A 22,824-nucleotide genomic window follows, 5' to 3' on the forward strand; every position below is an offset into this window, starting at 1 on the left:
GTATTTATCCAACCTAAATTTGAAACTACCCAATGTTTTAGCTTCGATCACCCTACTAGGCAGACTGTTCCACTCATCAACTACCCCTATTACCAATGTTCATTTATACATTTTATTAGTGCCTTAGAGTCCTTATTGAGGGGGATTCCCCTTCCAAATAACCTCTCTTCACTCTCTCCTCCTCCCTGTCTTCCATTCATCAACAACAGCCTTCAATAAAGGTAACTGTCATGTTGAATGTTCATTCTTTTGTGCATGTAAATCTATCTTTTAGGTAAAAAAAAAAAATTGTTGTTGATACTTCTGGGTGTCTGGAACGAATTAATTGGATTTACATTATTTCTTATGGGGAAAATTGATTCGAAAATCGTCCATTTCGATAATAGTCCCACTTCCAGGAACGGATTATGGATGATTATTGAGGGACCACTGTATTAATTTTAATACACACAAACTGAAGAAGACATGCACAGTTACATGACACTTACCTTTATTGAAGATCTGGTGATGATTGATGGGATTGGAAGAGGGGAGTGTGTTGATGGTCTTAGTGTTTAGAAGGGGAATCCCCTTCCATTAGGACTTGAGGTGTCAAGTCCTTTTCTGGGGCTGCTTCCCTTCTTCTTTTAATGCCACTAGGACCAGCTTCAGAGTCACTGGACTTCTGTCGCACAACATATCTGTCCATAGAGGTCTATACCTCTTGTTCCTTTATGACTTTCCTAAAGTGGTTCACAACATTGTCAGTGTTGCAACCCCTGAATGGGTTACAATGTATATGATGTATATTATGTATATGTATATAATGTATATTACCTTTTCATATAATTTTATATTGCTTATACAGTGGACCCCCGGTTAACGATATTTTTTCATTCCAGAAGTATGTTCAGGTGCCAGTACTGACCGAATTTGTTCCCATAAGGAATATTGTGAAGTAGATTAGTCCATTTCAGACCCCCAAACATACACGTACAAACGCACTTACATAAATACACTTACATAATTGGTCGCATTGGGAGGTGATCGTTAAGCGGGGGTCCACTGTATTTGCAATAATAGCTAAATCGTAAATATATTGCTTTATATTATTTGACTTAGTTGCTTTTGTTAGGTAGGATGTAACATTCATATAATATTATGTGCTCCTATATAGTTCAAGTCTTGATTGTCTAACTACTGTAATTATCGCTTGTGGCTCGTTACTCTGCCGGCTTCTCTGTTGCTGGGCAGCAACTGTCCATGGAGCTATCACGTGATCGAGGGGGGGGGTTGTTCTCACCTCGCCTGAAGTATTCAGTCTGGTCTAGACTTGCTTGGTGGTTGGACGTATTCTAGACAAGACGAGCCTAAATCTCCCTTATTGGCTCTTGTTGGAAGACCGTCTCTGTCTCATTATTGTTGTAGGTTCTGTGAGACTCTGTTCACAGAACATTGTATGGACTTAGTGATTTTCGACATTGTACTGAGGTTGTGTGTCGCATAGACACTCTGAGTAACTCAGGTCCTGAGCTGTAACTTCTGACCTAACTTGTACTGGTATCTGTGTACTGTCACAGTCGGGGATTTTCTTATGCTGAACTTAGATTCAGTAGTATGGGAGCTTTGTGACTTTTGTGGAGGATCTGCTGATGGTCTCTACTTAGTGTCATTATATTATCTCCTTGTTCCTGATTCTGTGTCACAGTTGCTTGTTATATTGCTATTGGGCTTAGCATTCTTTTTATTGTTCAAGCAGACTGTTCTGATTGCCACTTGGTCAAGAAGTTAGTTTATTTGAGGACTTTGTCAGTCACTCGTTTAAGTCTAGTTGAGTCGTGAGACATAGCGAACTACTTAGAGCACTTACACACATACACACAAACTTACTTGTACATATTTGTAATATCTTATTAAATGTTAATGTACCAGACGGTACTTAAGAATTATAAATGTGATATGTGCTTTCAGCACAATAATACTGTACACGAGAGAAGTGATTAATATTATTTTTATTATTGTGATTATTATTAATTTAATTTAATTTGATAATATACCTATAGACTATGATTAATAAATTTATTAAATTTTAATTTCTCTAGTTAGTAGCCTACCAGTTGTAAAGTAAAAGGACACAAGTGCAACTAATGTGACATTTTATTGTGGCAACGTTTCGCTCTCCAGGAGCTTTATCAAGCCATTACAGATAATACATGGACACAGAGGGTATATAAAGGCTCAGAGTGAGGTGCAATACTAGTGAGGTACCATTTCGATGTTCACTAGTGGTAGTAGTAGTAGTAGTAGTGACAAAAGTAATACAATATGGTAGAGCAATTAATTCGTACATGAGTAAAAGCTATTACTTGGGTAACATAAGAATAGGTTGGACAAATATAGACTGGAAAGAGGCAGCTTGTTTCAGTGTTCACTCTCTGTAATGTGCTTTGTGTAGTATAACAGGAGAGACTGTGATGGCAGGGTTTACTGTTTTCAGGAGGATTCTTGCTAAGACTTCGGAGATGGTGAAGCTGCCGTTGTTTTGTTTAATTGTATTCGAAACAGCGATCAGTGCTGATTCGAGGCACTTGCGTCTGCGGAAATTAGTTTCTTTGATCACTAATTGGGCGTCTCTGAATTTCATGAGATGATTGGTGGAATTTCGGTGTTGTACACAGGCGTTGTTCAAGTTATCGTTCCTACATGCGTAAATGTGCTCATTGAGGCGGGTGTCGAGGTTTCTTGCTGTTTCACCTACGTAAATCTTGTCACAGCCTCCACAGGGTATAGTGTAAACTCCTACATTGACTGGTTCGTGGTGCTTGGATTTTGTCCTGGTTAGATCCTTTATTGAAGTGGTAGAAGCGATGGCGACTCTGGTGTTAGCTTGTGAAAGTACTTTTGAGACGTTCAGTGCAACCTGGCTGTTGGGAAGAATTATAACTTTGTTGGGAGTGGTGTTGGTGCATGGAGAATTAATGATCTGAAGAGCTCTTCTTGCAGTCCTTTTACTTTACATATTGTCGGTAATTCTACCAACTTTATTACAGCCTACCAGTTGTAATCCTGAAGCACTAATAATTCTTATTGAATTCTAATGGATAATTGGACAAGGATGCTGACTAATTGTTACGAAAACCCAGTAACAGGCTGGATGCTAGGAGGGCACTCCTTTCTAGTATTCACTGGAGATCTCTAAGCTTTTTAGAAATCGCGTTTTTTGTAACAGTCAGTGTACAGGTTGCCAACACGGCTTGCAACAGCTGTCTGAGGGTGATTTTCATCCATAAAGGTTTGCACTTCAAGCCACTTTGTACAGATTTCCTTAATCTTTGAAGTAGGCAACTTCTTCAATTTCTCTCTCCCCTCCTCCGAAGCAGTTTCCTCAGGTGTGGCCTCTTGCTGTTGAAGATGATCTAGCAGCTCATCAGTGGTTACTTCTTCATTGTCCTCCTCCACCAACTCTTCCACATCCTCCCCACTAACCTCCAACCCCAAAGACTTCCCCAATGCCACAATTGATTCCTCATCTGGCATACGCCTCTCAGGGTTAGCCTCAAATCCTTCAAAATCCCTTTTGTCTACACATTCTGGCCACAGATTTTTTCCAAGCAGAGTTCAAGGTCCTCTTAGTCACTCTCTCCAAAGCCTTACTAATAAGGTTTACACAATTGAGGATATTAAAGTGATCTCTCCAAAACTCTCTTAGAGTCAATTGAGTTTCTGAGGTCACTACAAAGCACCTTTCAAACAGAGCTTTTGTGTAGAGTTTTTTGAAGTTTGCAATGACCTGCTGGTCCATGGGCTGCAGGAGAGGAGTGGTATTAGGAGGCAAAAACTTGACCTTAACCCTTTGACTGTTTCCGACGTATAAATACGTCTTACGAGCCAATGTTTCTGACGTATTTATACGCACAAATTCTAGTGGCTTCAAATCGCGCGCCAAAGGCCTGGTAGGCCTACACGGGAGAGAATGGGTCTCAGTGGTCGGTGTGCACCCTGTGAAAAAAATCTGGGACCTAGCGGTGCATTGTGGGAACACCATGTTGTCAGTCCATTTTCACCATGCCTCTCGGTAAGAAGTTCCTCACTCCTCGGCGGATTGGAGGTCTTTTGTTCCCAAGTGATAGCTCTAACAGCGATGAAAATGTCAGTGACAGTGAATTCAAGGGTTTTCAAGTGAGTGTTACCGAAAAAAGTGCCCAGGATAACGTAAATAGTGACGAAAACCCAGATGACCCACAACCTTCGACCTCTGGTGCTGTGCCGGCTTGTTCACATTCACCTTCGCCTGTACCAGGACGAAAGAGGAAACTATTTGGTCGTGTACAACACCCTGATGATAGCAGTGATAGTGATAGTGATTTCAAGGTCATTGAAAGCAGTTCTAGTGACAGTGAGAGTGAATATTCCCCAGTGAAGCGCCAGTATGTACGACGTAGCATGCGGTCTGGTAGTGTTTCATATGTTGTTCCAAGGGGAAGGAGAAACTCTGGGAGCACATCCCGTGGCCCAACACCACGACCTGATAGTGAAGATGACGATATTGTAACGATGGGTATGAATGGTGACAGTGAGGGAGGAGGCAGTGGTGGTGATAGTGAGGGTGGCACGGCCCATGTGGCACCATCACCGGGCCACGCTACTAGCCACGCGGCTGACTCAGCAGAACAACCAGCCTCACCCTACCCCACACTGCCACAACCTGCACCACCACAACCTGCACAGCCACAACCACGGTACAATATCCAGACCCCACCAGCAGACTGCATCTGGGATTGGCAGGACGGTGACGAGTTTGTTCCCAGTCCCCATGACTTTGATGAAACACAAAGTGGAATAAAGCCATCTTGTCCACTTGGGAACAATGCCAGTGAACTGGACTGCTTTGAGTTATTCTTCGATGAACCCCTGATGGACATCATTGTCAGGGAAACCAACACATACTGTGAATACACCATGGCAAATACAATTCTCTCACCAAAATCACGGCTACACAAGTGGAAGGAGACAACTGTGGCAGAGATGTACCTGTTTTTTGCCACAATAATGCTTATGCCACATGTGTATAAGCACACTGTCACCACATACTGGACAACAGATCGCCTGATTTCAACTCCAGGTTTTAGTGACATTATAGGTGTCAATCGTTTCCTGATACTGTTGCGTATGTTACACTTTTCAGACAAAACCAGGCCTGATATAAGCGACAGGTTATATAAGATAAGAAATGTGTTTATGTACCTGAAACAAAAGTGCTGCATGTATTTTTATCCCTTCAGGAAGCTTGTTATTGATGAGTCCTTGATTTTATTCAAAGGAAGACTCTCATTCAAGCAATATATACCAAGCAAGAGGAAACGCTTTGGTATAAAGCTATTTGTACTGTGTGATTGCAGAAGTGGTCTTGTTTTAGATATTATTGTGTACACTGGCAGTAATACTTTGAGAGATACCATGAAGTTATTGGGTATCTCTGGTGATGTGGTTCGAACAATGATGGAACCATATCTTGGTAAGGGGCACATGTTATTTACTGATAACTGGTACACAAGCCCCTTACTCAGTGATTTCTTGCGAGTGAACTTGACAGACGTGTGTGGCACAGTGCGTGGTAATCGCAAACATATGCCAAGGTTCGACGCTGGCACTCGCAGAGGTGAGGTGCAAGCCTTTGCTGCCAATGACATCATGGCATTTCGGTGGCATGACAAACGTGATGTCACATTGTTGACATCAGTTCACACAAACGAAATGGTACCCAGTGGCAGGGACAACAGAGAGACCAATGAACCCATTCTAAAGCCTGCAGCTGTCATGGACTACAACCTCAATATGCGCTTAGTGGACAAATGTGACATGCAGATTGGGTTTGCAGACTGTGTACGCAAGAGTTATAAGTGGTATATCAAACTTTTTTTTCCATCTTGTTGATATCTCTATGCTAAATGCTTATAACATATACAAGTTGAAGACCAACAAAACACCAAAATATGGTGAATTTTGCCTGTCAGTAATCAGACAAATAATTGCAAAGTACAAAGGAGCAACTCCTGCAATAGACCAGCGCCCACAGACGTCATCTCGTTTGAGGCCTGGTGATCACTACCCCATACAACTGCCTCCTACTACTGCCAAGAAAAATGCTCAGAAGAGGTGTTATGTATGTATGCATACCACAAAACGCCCACAAACACGCAGAGACACTCGTTTTATGTGTGAGGAGTGTGAAGTGCCCCTCTGCATATACCCATGTTTCAAAGAGTTCCACAAGCTGCAGCAGTTCTAGGAACGTGCTTAGTGACTGTACATATGTATATATATTATGGAACAATAGTAATAAACATTGTTTTGTATTGTTTGTTTGTGTAAACAAAGTGTATACACAAACTAATAGTGATAAAGTTTGTTCTGTTATTGTGTTGTAAATAATGAGTGTATATTTGAACAATGCACCTTACATTGGTCTCACAGGCCACATAAGTTACCTGGAAAAGAAAAATATTGAAAAATGCAAGAAACCTTTGAATTAGAGTAAATAAAAGAATACCGAGTGGGCGGCAGTCGCCGCTGTTGCCGTACGCACGTCAATTTCTGCAAACTTTGCGGCTCTATATCTCGGTAAGTACTGATGGCAAAAAATTTTTTTTAGGCTTAAAACACTAGTAAAAATATTCCTAACATTTTCATAAGAAAAAATAATTTTTTTTTTTTCGAATATTTGGCGACATAGAATGACAGTTTCAGAGAGGGCCCTGAAACAGTCAAAGGGTTAATGAAGCTCATGTCCCCACAAAGTTGCTCTGCCAAGTCTGTAGGATGACCAGGGGCATTGTCTAACACCAGGAGGCACTTAAGGTCTAATTTATTTTCAATTAGGTAATTTTTCACAGTGGGGGCAAATGCATGGTGTAACCAGTCATAGAAAAAGTCCCTAGTGACCCATGCCTTACTGTTTGCCCTCCACAGCATACACAAATTAGCCTTGAGGATATTCTTTTGCCTGAACGCTCTGGGAGTTTCAGAGTGATACACCAATAAAGGCTTCACTTTGCAATCACCACTAGCATTGGCACACATCAGAGGAGTAAGCCTGTCTTTCATAGGCTTATGTCCTGGGAGTGCCTTTTCCTCCTGACTAATGTAGGTCCTGCTTGGCATTTTCTTCCAAAACAGGCCTGTTTCGTCACAATTAAACCCTTGTTCAGTTTTCAGTCCTTCACTGTCTATGTACTCCTTGAATTCCTGCACATATTTTTCAGCTGCTTTGTGGTCCGAACTGGCAGCCTCACCATGCCTTATCACACTATGTATGCCACTATGCTTCTTAAATCTCTCAAACCAACATTTGCTGGCCTTAAATTCACTCACATCATCACTAGTTGCAGGCATTTTTCTAATTAATTCCTCATGCAACTTCCTAGCCTTTTCACTCATGATCGCTTGAAAGATGCTATCTTCTGCTATCTGTTTTTCGTTTATCCACACCAATAACAGTCTCTCAACATCTTCTATCACTTGCGATCTCTGTTTCGAAAACAAAGTTGCACCTTTGGCAAGAACAGCTTCCTTGATTGCCGTTTTCTTGGACACAATGGTAGCGATGGTTGATTGGAATTTACTGTACAACCTGGCCAGCTCGGAGACACGCACTCCACTTTCATACTTAGCAATGATCTCTTTCTTCATATCCATAGTAATTCTCACCCTTATTCCTGTAGGGTTGGCACTAGAAGCTTTCTTGGGGCCCATGGTCACTTATTTTGCAGGTGAACTCACTAAAAATGCTGTAATAATACGAAATGTTCCGATTGTATGCTTGGATGTTACCGCTGAGGCTGGTTTGTAAACAATGCCACCGGCGGAACAAGTGAGGCTGGCTCAGGCCGCACATGGATGCGTCTCGGACGAATTGCGTTGAGTGAGTTTTTTAGCACTAGGCGAGGCAAAATTTTAGCGATAAAATGTATCGCTAGGCGGATTTAATGTTATGTGATGCCAACGTTAGGCGGGGGTCCACTGTAACTCTAAACATTCCTGGCACTAAAACAACATTTCTTCTGTTCATTAATCACACCCCCAACCAGGCCTCTCCTGTATTACACGTCTTCCCTTTTGAATTCTCCTACTCACAAAAAATTGAATGTTTACCCCATTTCTTGGATAATAAAATATAACCATGAAGGATTGGCTCAGACCTATTAAAAACCCATAAAACAGACTGGGGGTGTTGGGACCTTACCCGTCCTAAGGAAAACTGGCAAAAATTTAATTTTTCAGCTTCTGAAACCAACCAAAATAACCTCAATTTCAGTAGTATGTCTTCCATTCTGTTTGGCGATACCAAGAAATAACCATTTGAACTATAAAAGCCATCCTAGAAAACATCTCAAAATTATTTTAAACCAAAGTCTTGTTTTCCCCATCATGCCCCATGTGGGGCAGGGTTTCTTTTTTATACAGGTCCGCTATCACAAATCCGGCAATCAGTTATTCGGTTCCTTCAGTTATTCAGCACTAATTTTGGCTAGCATAATTTCAAATTTCCAGGGTCGCCGCACCAACCTGCTGGTACTGTTTGGTGGCACTACTTGCTGCATAAGTGATTCCAGTTTCTTTTTATCCATTTATTGTTATAACTTGCTTACTTTTAGCCCTAGCCATGGTTCCAATGAATAAAAGAAATGCTTCTCATTATGTAAAGCACCTACACAGTACATTATCCATGAAAGATAAGGTGGCTTTGAAGCCACTGTCGGTTGCTATGAGCTCAGTCTCATGATCCAGGAGAATATGCTTTATTATTATGCTAATATCAACACTACAGCTTATTTGACTATCACAGTTGATCTAATATGATGTAATAAACAACATAAATAACATAAAACATGTTAAATACTCCAGAATAAATAATATTTGGCATAACACCGAGCAGTTCGACTGAGGTATGAAGAGGATATGGTATACAAATACTATTCTCCTATCCCTATCTTGGTGGCTTATATTAGAGAAAACGGAGTGTAGCACAGGGCTAACTGTGATATACACTCATACTGCACCATAAACCTGAAAAAAAGTTATTTTCTCTATATAGATTTTCACACGTAGCAGCATATGTGTAGAGAACCTAGGATAACCCAAAACACTTAATGTGGCTTATTTCTGGTACTTGGCTTGGGTTAGCCATATATGATTTGTGGTAAATATTGGATTCCCAGCCAGGGTAGAAACATTAGGCGTGTTTCTTTACACCTGTTGTCTATGTTTACCCATCAGTAAATGGGTACCTGGGTGTTAGCCGACTGGTGTGGGTGTTATCCTGAGACAATGACTTAATTTTCTTGAAATACAGTGGACCCCCGGTTAACGATATTTTTTCACTCCAGAAGTATGTTCAGGTGCCAGTACTGACCGAATTTATTCCCATAAGGAATATTGTGAAGTAGATTAGTCCATTTCAGACCCCCAAACATACACGTACAAACGCACTTACATAAATACACTTACATAATTGGTCGCATTCGGAGGTGATCGTTATGCGGGGGTCCACTGTACTCTGCATAACAAGCGGCTTTCTATATAGTAGTATGTCACTGATGTCAGCTAGGCCTTGTATACCTTGTACATGTACATGTAGTAAATAAAAATATTATTATTATTATTATTATTATTATTATTATTATTATTATTATTATTATTATATTATTTTCTCAATTGTTTGTTGGGTTATCTTATTGAAACTTGGGCAATGTATGATGGAAAGATAGTTCTTAACGTACACCAAAAATGAAAGAAATCAGACCATAAATAGCGGAGTTCACTTCTCAGCCATTAGCGGCCGCTTAGCGGTATATTTTTGTATGGTTATTATGGTTATATTCTCATTTTTTTGGTCTCATTTGATAGAATGAAAGATATATTACAGAAATAGATATGATTTTGATTGCTTTCATGACGAAAAGTACCTTGAAATTGCGCTCACAGTAGCAAAAATGTTCTATTCTTTAGCGAAGCTCAAGAGTAAACAGATGACATCACCGTCCAATACCTGTCCGCCTGCCAGTCCAAATTCCAGTACGGAGTCAAGAATGGGTTGACATTATTTATACAATTATTACAATAATGCAGCAGTCTGCATAACAGTAAATCTTCTATTTTTTTGTGAATAAAAATTCCAAATGGTAAGCAAGAGTAATATAAAAGGGGCCTGTAGCCGTGACTAATTAACAGAGAAAATGTTATTTTAGTGCTAGGAATGTCTGCATTGTTTATTCTGGACTCTATTTTGAAATTGGCATCTGTTGAAATTTGTGTGAAATCGGCCAAATTGCCAATTTCTGACCACTTTATTGGGTAGTTGAAATAAGTGAATGGGTGGTTTCTTGTACTCAGTTGACAGACTAGAAGTAAATAAGCTTATTCAGGTATACACAAATACAGTTACATAGATTGTCATACATAGCGAACCTAGGATAACCCAAAACGAGTCAGACAAAGTGACTTATTTCCAGTACCTGGCTTGGGCTTGCCATATATGATTTTTGGTAAATGTTTTTTTTTCTTGGTTTGTTGGGCTGTCTCATTGAAACTTGGGCAATGTATGATGGAAAGTTGCTTCTTAACGTACAACAAAAATAAAAAAGACGGACGATAAATAAGGGAGTTCACTTCTCAGCCATTAGCTTCCTCTTTGCAGTATTTTTTCATGTGGTTTTTATGGTTGTATTCTCATTTTTTTGGACTTGTTTGATAGAATGGAAGATATATTACAGAAATAGACATGATTTTGATTGCTTTCATGACGAAAAGTACCTTGAAATTGAGCTCAAAGTAGCGGAAATGTTCGATTTTTGCCAATGTTCAATGAACTTTGTGAAAGTCAATTTGGTTAATTTTATTAAGTATATTCTAACCTAACCACTCTGTAATTCAGCAAACTCAGTAATCCAGCACACTACAGGTTCCAATGATGCCGGATTTGTGATGGAGGACCTGTACTGTGCACACTCGCCGCATATTGACCAAAATTTACCACTTGGTGAGTGAGCTGAGCTCAAGACAGATCTGCGAGAAGCACCCTGGCATAAGTAACATAGATCTATGTCACGGACAATGAAAGAGTTAAGGGCTTGAAATAATTTTTTTTGTTACAGAACTGCGTGTATTTTGCTTCCTTCTCCTTTGTACTCCTTTATTCCAGTTTTTCACCGAAAGTGGAAGACGAAATGATTAGTCCCTCAACTTCAAAGCTGGTGTTCAGTACCTTAGTCTGAGGGACTGATTACCTCGTCTTCCACTGTCTGTTGTGTATATGGTGGCTCTGCAAGACTGAGGGACTGATTACTTCTTTTCCTACAGTCTTCTTATTTCAACTCTGTATTGAATTGACCACAAACTACTAGTTGGCAAAACATCTTCAAATAGAGCTACCCGAGTGTTGATCATGTCTAATTACTGTACTTAGATTGCTCTGGTAAAATTTCATTAACATATGAAGCCATCTGCTAATTATTACCACTGTGCTTTAGTTGATGTCTGTTGTGTTATTATGAGTTATGGTGCTTTGCAATATTTGTTTCAGATGATAACAAGTTTGGCCAAAAGTTGATGGAGAAGATGGGTTGGTCAAAGGGCAAAGGTTTGGGACGTGAGGAGCAAGGCAATCCACAACACATTTCTGTCAAGTATAAAAACAATTCCAAAGGTAATTTTTATTAAAAAATAAAAAGGCTCAATAATGTGACTGGAACAGTACACAAATAACCTGCACATAAGAGAAAGGAACTTATGATGATGTTTTGGTCTGACTTGAACTATCAACTAATGGGTAGTTAATGGGCCAAGTTAGACTGAAACATTGTAATGTTTATTTCTCCTATTTGAGAGTTATTTGTGTAATTTTTATTTTTTCCTTGGCCATAACTAGCAACTGATTATCCCCTTTTTTGTACAGTCCTTGTACACAAGTATACCTGGTGTTGTGTGAAGGATTCATTACAGTATTTCCCTGGTGAGAGAAGCATGTTAGCTGTGTAGATGATACAAGAAGCAATGGTTAACTGGATTAATGTTGGAACGAGTGATAGTGCTCTATAAGGTACAAGGAAATGTTTATGATGGTACCTTTCAAAAATTCACCTACAGTATGTGCAGACCTCACGTAACATGATGCTTAGGTTCCTGAAATTGGTGCTTTATGTAATTTTGTACTATTAAATACATATACAGTGGTACCCCGAGTTTTGGCTGCCTCCCAACTCAAACAGTTATGTTACTGTATTATTGTAAGTGCTTTTGTAAGTGTATTTTTGGGGGTCTGAAATGGACTAATCTAATTTACATTATTCCTTATGGGAACAAATTCGTTGGTATGAGATACAATTTATGAGATACAATTATTCAGTAATTATTTAGTTGTGGGTGAGTAAGTGATTTTTGAGAAGAGACTTGAATTTATAAACAGACAGTGTTTCTTTTATATTCACAGGCAATGAATTCCAGATTTTAGGGCCTTTTATGTGCATTGAGTTTTTGCATAGCGTGCGATGGACTCGAGGAACATCAAAGAGTGATCTGTGCCTTGTGTTATGGTCATGTGTTCTGTTGAGGTTGGTAAGGAGATGTTTGAGGGGAGGGTTTATGTCAGAGTTAAGTGTTCTATGTATGTAGTAGGTGCAGTAATAAGTATGGATGTTTTGTATTGTGAGTAGGTTTAGAGTTTTGAATATTGGTGGAGTGTGCTGTCTGTAGTGGGAACTTGTTATTGTTATAATACTATGTATATATTTCTAGACAATAGTATGTGACTAAGGTAGGTGAAAATGTTCACCTGTCACTGTGTTCGTGACTATTTGAGTACTGTTTCAGTATCTAATATTAGTGTCAGAACAAAGATTGGCTATCAGATCACAAGAACTACTATAAATAGTAATTATCAGAACATAAAAATTATATAAAATATATGAAAATGAGAAAAAAAGGTATATCGGCAACACTTCTGCAAGCGGCAGGACTCCATGTTGCCGATGAGCATCAAGGCCAACTTCGCAGGCTCATATCTCAGTGGGTACTGACCCTAAATTTTTTTTTTATCCTATGTCACGTAGAAAAATGCGATCTTTATTTCTATAAAAAACAGATTTTTTTTTTTTAAATATTTGGAGTGCTGGGCGAGAGAACGTAGATCTACGTTTGGACAGTTAATGGGTTAGTTGTCTTAATGTCTTCACCAAAACATTGTCTTACTGTCTTCACTATTAAATACTGTTTTATGACTAAATCCCTATTACAGTATTTCTTGTATGCATGCACAGAACTGAGTGGGAGTTCGAACCCATGGCCAGCCAGTGCTAAACCTAGCAAGCAGTGTGCTAGCCACTGTATCATAGCAGCCTAATAAGATTCATCCAGCCAGGTGTATTTTTATAAACTAGGAAGGTTTTCATGGACCTAGTACAGGTCAGCCATCACTAATCCATCAATCAGTAATCCGATTCCACCAGTAATCCAGTTCCACCAGTAATCCGGCACTAATTTTGGCTAGCGTAATTTCAAATTTCCGAGGTTGCCACACCAACCTGCTGCTACTGTTTGGTGGCGCTACTTGCTGCAAGAGTCATTCCAATTTTTTTTTCTCCATTTATTGTTAGAAACTTCTTGCTTTTAGCCCTCACCATGGTTCCAGAGAATAAAAGCAATGCTTCTAATTGTGTAAAGTACATACAGGTACCATCCGACTTACGACCTACTGAACATACAACCACTCGTACTTACGACCATATGTCTGGCAGCATATACAGTAGTAAAATATTTAGCAAAAAGTAACATACATCTGGCGGCATATACAGTAGTAAAATATTTAGTAAAAAGTAACATATGATACTATGTTGGTACTTTATATAGCAAAGGTTTGACATTATGCCCTACCAGTATGTCGGCAATTTTCTAAGGTTTGACTTGCGTCCATTTTGACTTACGACTGGTTGGTCAGAACCTAGCTCAGTCATAAGTTGGATGGTACTTGCACACTGTAGATTGTCCATAAAAGATAAAGTGGCTTTGAAGCCACTGTTGGTCGCCATGAGCTCAGCTCACTCAGATAAGCTGTGACCGGTAAATTTGGGCCTACATATGAGAAAATAGATCTGTGTGGTAAGTGTCTATTACAGTAGACCGTCATTTAACATGGTAGTTACATTCCTGAAAATGCCGTGTTAGGTAAAACCATGTTAGATGAATAGAAGACCTTATGGGAAAAATAGGATTACATTCTTGGGAGCCCCAAAAAAAACAAACTTTTTTTTTTTTTTAGGCTTCTTCATCTTACAAAAACAAAAGTGAATATGTAATTGTAGTTCAGTGTTGTGATGTACGCTCTATGCACGCTCTCTGCCAATCCCTTAGGCACCTTACCCTCTTCCATACATTTATTAAATAATAGCACTAACCACTCCAAAACTATATCCCCACCTGCTTGTAACTTTTCTATCTTTATCCCATCAATCCCAGCTGCCTTACCCCCTTTCATTCTACCCACTGCCTCATGAACTTCCCCCACATTCACAACTGGCTCTTCCTCACTCCTACAAGATGTTAATACTCCTTGCCCTATACAGGAAATCACAACTTCCCTATCTTCATCAGCATTGAACAATTCCTCTAAATATTCCCTCCATCTTCCCGATACCCCTAACTCTCCATTTAATAATTCTCCTTTCCTAATTTTAACTGACAAATCCATTTGTTCCCTAGGCTTCCTCAGCTTGTTAATCTCACTCCAAAACTTTTTCTTATTTTCAGCAAAATTTGTTGATAACATCTCACCCACTCTCGCTAATATCATCTGCACGGCTTATTTGTCTATCACAATTCATCTAATATGACATAATAAACAATATTAATAACATAGAAACATGATATATTCACTACAAGATTATAACAATAATAATAGAAGATTATAATGATAGAAGATTTACTGTTATGCAGACTACTGCGTTACTATAATAATTGTATAAATATAGTCAACCCATTATTAGACTGACCAGTTGAATACACATTAGACAATGACATCATTTGTTTACTCTTGAACATTGGCAAAAATCAAACATTTCTGCTAATTTGAGCTCAATTTCAAGATACTTTTCATGACACCAATCAAAATCATATCCATTTCTGTAGTATATCTTCCATTCTTTCAAATGAGACCAAAAAACGAGAATACAGCCATAAAAACCATATGGAAATATATCGCTAAGGGGCGGTTAATGGCTGGGAAGTAAACTCCGTTATTTATGGTCTGATTTCTTTCATGTTTTGTGTACAATAACCCTTTCAGGGTCCGTCCCGTAGATCTACGGCTTTATGGTGAGTGTCCAAACCGTAGATCTACGCCATGAGCTCAGCTCACTCTGATAAACTGTGAGTGGTACATTTGGGCCTAGATATGAGAGAATACATCTATGTGGTATGTGTGCACCACATAAAACAGATCCTGCAGCACACTGTGTATAATGAGAGAAAAAAACTGAAATCATGATTTTTTGATTAAAACAGCAACTTTGCAGTGTTTTTTCGTATGTTTTTTATAGTTGTATTTGCGATTTCTTGGTCTCATTTGATAGAATGGAAGACATATTACAGAAATAGAGATGATTTTGATTGGTTTTAGCACTGGAAATGGCTTGAAACTGAGCTCAAAGTAGCGGAAATGTTAAATTTTTGCCGATATTCAAGAGTAAACAAACGACCTCACACGTCTAATACACGTCAGCTGGTGGGTCTAATATACATTCACAAATATGGTGATGATATTTATACAATTATTACAGTATTGCATAGCAGTAAATCTTCTATTTTTTGGTGTGAATAAAAATTCATTATGTGAATAAAAAATCAAAATGGAATTTATTTGTAAAGCCTCAAAACATGACTAATGAACAGAGGAAATGTTAGTTTAGTGCCAGGAATGCCTACATTGTTTATTTTGGACCCTATTTTGAAATTGGAATATTTTGAACTTTGTGTTAAATTGGCCAAATTAACAATTTCCGATCACTTTATTTTGTAGTTGAAACAGTTGACTTGGCGATTTCTTGTGCTCAATCGATAGAATAGAAGTAATACTAGTGAAATAGCTAAGAATTTGGTTGATTGGAATAATGTAATTGGCCTAAAATGGGAGTCAAAGTCGGCAAAATCGCCAATTCGTAAATATCGCTGACACATCAAAATTCGCGAGAGCATAATTTCGTCAATTTTCCACCAAATTTCGTACTTTTTGTTTTATTACCTTCACAAAAAGATTCTCTACGATTTCATAAGAAAAAATAACAAATTTTTTTTTTGAAAATTCTTGGACACTGGTGCGTGACTCCAGATTTGGGCCTTGGACCCTGAAAGGGTTAACCCCTTCAGGGTCCAAGGCCAAAATCTGAAGTGGTGCTCCAGTGTCCAAGAAATGTTGAAAAAAAAAAAAAAAAAAATTTTCTTACAGAATTAAAGAGTATATTTTTGTGAAGGTAATAAGACAAAAAAAAAAAATTCTGATCAGTACTTAGCGAGATACAGTGGAGGGAAGTTGACTCACAATGACCGGGTGGCGGCAACATCAGTGACTTCCGCAAAATCCCATTTTTTTATTTTACGTTTTTTATACTTTTTTCTTTTCTTTTCTAATTTTTTTCTTTTTCTAATAACATTTGTGGCCTGTGAGACCAGTATAATGTATATTGTATAAGTGTACACTCATTGTATTCAACACTAACTGCACTAATTTGTTTATCATTATATTGCTTACAAAACTTGTGTACAAGTTTATTGTAAACAAAATGATGAAAATATTTGTCTGGTTATTGTGTTGAATACAATGGCACCATATGGTACAATGGTGCCATAGGGTGCAATGGTACCATATGGTACAATGACACCATATGATACAATGGTACCATATGGTACAATATGGTACAATGGCACATGATACAATGGTACCATATGATACAATGGTACCATATGGTACAATGGCACCATTTGGTACAATGGTACCATATGATACAATGGTACCATATGATACAATGGTACCATATGGTACAATGGCACCATTTGGTACAATGGTACCATATGATACAATGGTACCATATGGTGCAATGGTACCTTATGGTACCATATGGTGTAATGGTACCATATGGTACATTGTACCATACAGTACAATACCATATTGCAATTGTACCATATGGTACAATGCAATATGATGTAATGGTACCATATAGTACATTGTACCATATGGTACAATGGCACCATTTGGTACAATGGTACCATATGATAGAATGGTACCATATGATACAATGGTACCATATGGTACAATGGCACCATTTGGTACAATGGTACCATATGATACAATGGTACCATATGGTGCAATGGTACCTTATGGTACCATATGGTGTAATGGTACCATATGATGCAATGGTACCATATGGTACTGTTGTATTCAACACAAACACACTAATATTTTCATCATTATTTTGTTTACAATAATTGTTTACAACAAAAATATGCAAAAATGTTATATATTAGTAATGTTCTATTATATATTTACAAGTGTACAGGAACTTGACGTGTTCCTTGAGGTGGATGACAAAGCACTTTGTCTCAGAAACTGGAGAGTCAGTAGCTAGCTTGTGTCGCCACTCACTCAGTCTTGGCTGGTGTCTCATGCCACCAACACATATGGTACACGGTATCATATGTTACAGGGTACCATATGGTACATTGTACTATATGGTATAGGGTACCATGCAGTACAGGATAACATATGGTACAGGGTACCATATGGCACAGGGTACCATATGGCACAGGGTACCATATGGCACAGAGTACCATACAGTACAGGACACCATATGGTACAGATACAGGGATAACTATGGAAATAAGTCACCCTGACTTTTTTGGGTTATCCTAGGATTTTATACATATGCTGCTATGTATGATAATCTATGTAATTGTATTTCTGTACACCTGAATAAACTTACTCAAGTGCATGTGGCATCATAAGTAAGTTTATTTAGTTATACACAAATAAAGTTACATAGAATATCATACTTAGCAGCATATGTTTGGAGAACCTATGATAACCCAAAAATGTCAGACAGACTTATTTCCATTAGGGTCCCTGTACCCTGTACCATATGGTACAATGTACTATATGGTACATTGTACCATATGGTACCACTCTACCATACAATACCATTGTACCATATGATACCATTGACATGGCACCATTGTACCATATGGTACCATTGTACCATATGGCACAATGGTACCATATGGTTCAAAACCATAGAATTCATCTTCATCTCCACTTCCATCAGTCTTAGAGCTGTAAGTTGTGAAGAGGAGAGTCAGAATTCGCCCGGGGAGTGAGTGGGGAGTGAGAGCTTCCTTGCCGCCAGGTACAATGAACAAAGCTACTTTGCCAGTGTTCCCACAATGCCATGCGGGCGTCCAGATTTTTTCTATGGTGTGCACACTGACCACCCAGACCCATTCTCTCAGATGTAGGCCTACCAGCCTTCTCGTACTAAATTTGACGCCACTAGAATTTTAGCGTAGATCTATGGTTTGGACCCTGAACGTAAAGCCTTAGATCTACGGGACGGACCCTGAAAGGGTTAAGAAGCATCTTTCCATCATACATTACCCAAGTTTCAATAAGGTAGTTCAACAAACAAATGAGATCCAATTCCCTAGATAAGAGCAGGAGCCCCTCACCAGCGTCAAGGAACCTCCCTTGAGGCCCGCTTGCCTATGGAAATTTTGCTCCTGTATGGAAGCAAAAAATCCACCGAGTGACTGCTCGTATTTGGAAAAACTTGCATGTGGATGCGCTCGCAAGTGGAGGTTCCACTGTATATATATATTATAGAAATCAGAAAGAAGAAAGGAAGGAAGGAAGGAAGGAAGGAAAGAAGGAAAGAATGAAGAAAGAGAGAAAGAATGAAGAAAGAAAGGTAGGTAGGTAGGAATGATGACACATGACCATTTACCTAGGATAACTGCCTAACACAACTGCCTGCTACTACTTTGAAGAAAACTGCTCAGATGAGGTCTTTTGTCTGTGCACATACAAAAAAATGCCCACAAAAATGCAGAAACACTCATTTTATGAGTGAGGAGTGTAAAACACAATTGTGTATGAAACCATGTTTCAAAGAGTTCCACAAGCTGCAGAACTTTAAGGAACATGTCCAGTGATTGGACATTTGTATATATATTATAGAACAATAGCAATAAACATTTTTTGTATTGTTGGTTTGTGTAAACAAGATTTGTAAACAATATAATGATAATAATGTGTGTACAGTTATTGTGTTGCATACAACAATTGTATATATGTACATTGCACCTTACTTTGGTCTCACAGGCCACATAAGTTACCTGAAAAATTAAAGTAGTGGAAAAAACAAGAAACCTTGGAATGGGAGTTAAAAACAAGTGTTCCGGGTTAGCGGCATTCGCTGCTGTTGCCATACATGGCTCATTTTCTGCCAACTTTATGCCTTTATATCTTGGTAAGTACTGATCACAAAAATTTTTTTTAAGCTTACAACAATCAGCAAAATAATCCTAACATTTTGGCAAGAAAAAATAATTTTTTTTACGAATATTTTTTGACATAGAATGACAGCTTCAGAAATGGGCTTGCGACACTCAAAGGGTTAATTTTGATAGCTCTATCATCAAGACTGCTCTGATATCTCTCCTACATCAAGCGTCTAGACAGAATTATTTGCATGAGAATTCAACTTAAATGTCTGATTATTAACATGCAGTTATTACTTTTTTTCCTTTTCTTCCAGGTATTGGGTATAAGGGCAAGGATGACGAGTGGATTAAACACTATGAAGATTTTGAAAGTGTCTTGGCCAGCCTTAACAGTGAGCACAGTAGCACGGCTAATTCCAAGACCAATTCTGCTGGCAACTCTGATAAAGAGACGGAAGAGAAGGATAAGCAAAAATCTTTAGAAGCTCGCTCGAAGGTCTCTCGAGCTAGAGTTCAGTGAGTGGCTGAAGTTTCATGACATTCAGCATAGTACAAAGCTAGGGCATTTGACTGATCACAGAGTAATCTGCTGTGGAGAATCAAAACTCATTGAAAGATAATTGATGTACATTTATGGTCATGCACTGCATAGCGACGTTTTGTCAACATTGGATTGTATATGCATGTATATACAGTGGACCCCCGATAATCATAATTCTTTGCAGAGTGACTAAAACCGAATTTGATGATATCCAAATTCATTTTCCCCATAAGAAATAATGTAAATCCAATTAATCCATTCCAGACACCCAAAGTATAAAAAAAAAATAATTTTTTTACATGATTTATACATTTACCTACACAGAAAACAATGAGACATGTATAAACAGTAATAACAGGACACTTACCTTTATTGAAGACTTGTTGATGTATGGAAGACAGGAGGAGGGGAGAGGATGGAGGAGTTACTCTTGTTTGGAAGGGGAATCCCCTTCCATAAAGACTTCAGGTACCAAGTCCTTTTCTGGGGTTACTTCCCTTCTTTGTTTTTTAATGCCACTAGGACCAGCTTGAGAGTCACTGGACCCCTGTTGCTTAAAAAAGTGTTCCAGAGAGCTCTGTTTCTGTTGTTTCTTTAAATTTTCCCTAAAATGGGACATGACATTGTCATTGTACATGTTGCCAACACAGTCTGCAACAGCTTTGTCAAGGGGATGTTCATCCATAAATGTTTACACCTCACTCCACTTTGCACAAGTGTCCTTAATCTTTGAAGAAGGCACCTTCTTCCATCTCTCTTTCTTCTCTTCTGAAGCAATTTCCTCAGCTATGGTCTGTTGCTGTTGCAGATGAAGGCCTTGCAGCTCTTCAGTGGTTAGTTTTTCCTTGTGGTCCTCCACTAACTCTTCCACATCCTTGCCACTCACCTCCAACCCCATGGAATTCCCCAATGCCACAATACTTTCCACAACTGTCATAGGCTCATCAGGGTCAGCCCCAAACCCTTCAGAATCCCTCTCTTGGACACGTTCTGGCCACAATTTTCTCCAAGCAGAGTTCAAAGTCCTGGAAGTCACTCCCTCCCAAGCTTTACCTATAAGGTTTATGCAATGGAGGATATTGAAGTGATCTTTCCAGAACTCTCTTAGGGTCAGTTCAGTGTCTGAGGTTATGTCAAAGCACCTTTGAAACATTGCTTGGGTGTAGAGTTTTTTGAAGTTTGAAATGACCTGCTGGACCACGGCCTGGAGGAGAGGAGTGGTATTAGGGGACAAAAACTTCATTGTGATGAAATGAAACTCCTCCACAGTTTGCTCATCCAAGTCTGGAGGATGAGCAGGAGCATTGTCCAGTACCAGGAGGCACTTGAGTTTCAATTTATTTTCCAGGAGGTATTTCTTCACACTTGGGCCAAACACTTCATTGAACCAATCAAGGAAAATTTCCCTCGTGACCCATGCCTTACTGTTAGCCTTCCACATCACACACAATTTACTCTTGATGACACTGTCTTTCTTGAACACTCTGGGATTTTCAGAGTGATACACCAGTAAAGGCTTCACTTTGAAATCCCCACTAGCATTACTACAGAACATGAGAGTTAGCCTCTCTTCCATAGGCTTGTGTCCTGGGAGTGCCTTTTCCTCCTGCATGATGTAGGTCCTCTTTGGCATTTTCTTCCAAAAGAGGCTTAATTTGTCACAATTGAACACTTGTTAGGGTTTGAATTGTTCAGCCTCTATGTACCCCTTGAATTCCTGAACATATTTTTCAGCCGCATGTTTGTCAGAACTTGCAGCCTTGCCATGCCTTACCACACTGTATGTCATTATGCTTCTTAAATCTCTCAAACCAACCTTTGCTGGCTCTAAATTCACCAACATTAGCACTAGTTCTAGGCATTTTCTTTACGAGATCATCATGCTACTGCCTTGCCTTTTCACAAATTATCGACTGCATAATACTATCTCTTACTAACTGTTTTTTGTTGATCCACAACAAACAACAAAGTCTCCACATTTTCGACTATTTGCGATCTCTGTTTTGTAAGCATATTTGCGCTTTTCGCAACAACAGCTTCCTTGATTTCCTTTTTCTTGGCCACAATGGAAGCGATGGTTGTATGGAGTTTCTTGTACAACCTGGCAAGCTCTACCACATGTACTCCATTTTCATATTTTGCAATGATGTCTTTCTTGAATTCTACAGTGTTTCTCACCTTCTTTACCAAAGGGCTAGCACTGGAGGCTTTCTTTTGGCCCATGGTGGCTTATTTAGTAGTTGCAAGCACAAAAAAGAATGGATTATTCTGAAATGTATGAACATGTGGGGGTGACAGTCACTTGCTGATAAACAATATTGGACTGACTGTGAATAATGTGAGATGGTGTGTGGGGCCGCTCGTATTCGTTTAGGATGAACGGCTATTACTGAGGTAAATGACAATCACCAAGTCAATATTTTGACGAAAGAAGTTACGATTACCGAATATTACGAAAACCGATAATTACGACATCTGGGGTCCACTGTACGAGAGTGGTTTCATAAAATTATAATGGAGCTGAAAAATTTCTATTGCAATACATAATACAGGTACCATCCGACTTACGACTGAGCTTGGTTTCGACCAACTGGTCGTAAGTCAAAATGGACGTAAGTCGAACCTTTGAAAATTGCCAACATACTGGGTAGGGCATAATGTCAAACCTTTGCTATGTAAACTACTTACATAGTACTGTAATGTTATGTACAAACATTATTTCATTCTTTTTACCATAATTTACTTCTATTGATATATTTTAATCATTT

General features: G+C 38.9%; 1 protein-coding gene across 3 annotated transcripts in view; it reads left to right on the forward strand.

Annotated features, from left to right (window-relative positions):
* The window catches only part of LOC128689508 (G patch domain-containing protein 4), an 84,391-nt gene that overhangs the window by 19,170 nt on the left and 42,397 nt on the right, over positions 1-22,824 (forward strand). The window contains exons 2-4 of one of the 3 annotated variants that reach the window (XM_053777882.2): positions 10,940-11,017; positions 11,561-11,683; positions 19,830-20,031. In XM_053777882.2, coding sequence (XP_053633857.1) covers positions 10,940-11,017; positions 11,561-11,683; positions 19,830-20,031 — 403 coding nt within the window. The remainder of the gene's footprint in view (positions 1-10,939; positions 11,018-11,560; positions 11,684-19,829; positions 20,032-22,824) is intronic. The other 2 variants (XM_053777883.2, XM_070086440.1) reach the window with 2 other exon arrangements.

Source organism: Cherax quadricarinatus, chromosome 18, assembly GCF_038502225.1.
Source record: "Cherax quadricarinatus isolate ZL_2023a chromosome 18, ASM3850222v1, whole genome shotgun sequence".
NCBI classification, from domain to species: Eukaryota; Metazoa; Arthropoda; class Malacostraca; order Decapoda; family Parastacidae; genus Cherax; species Cherax quadricarinatus.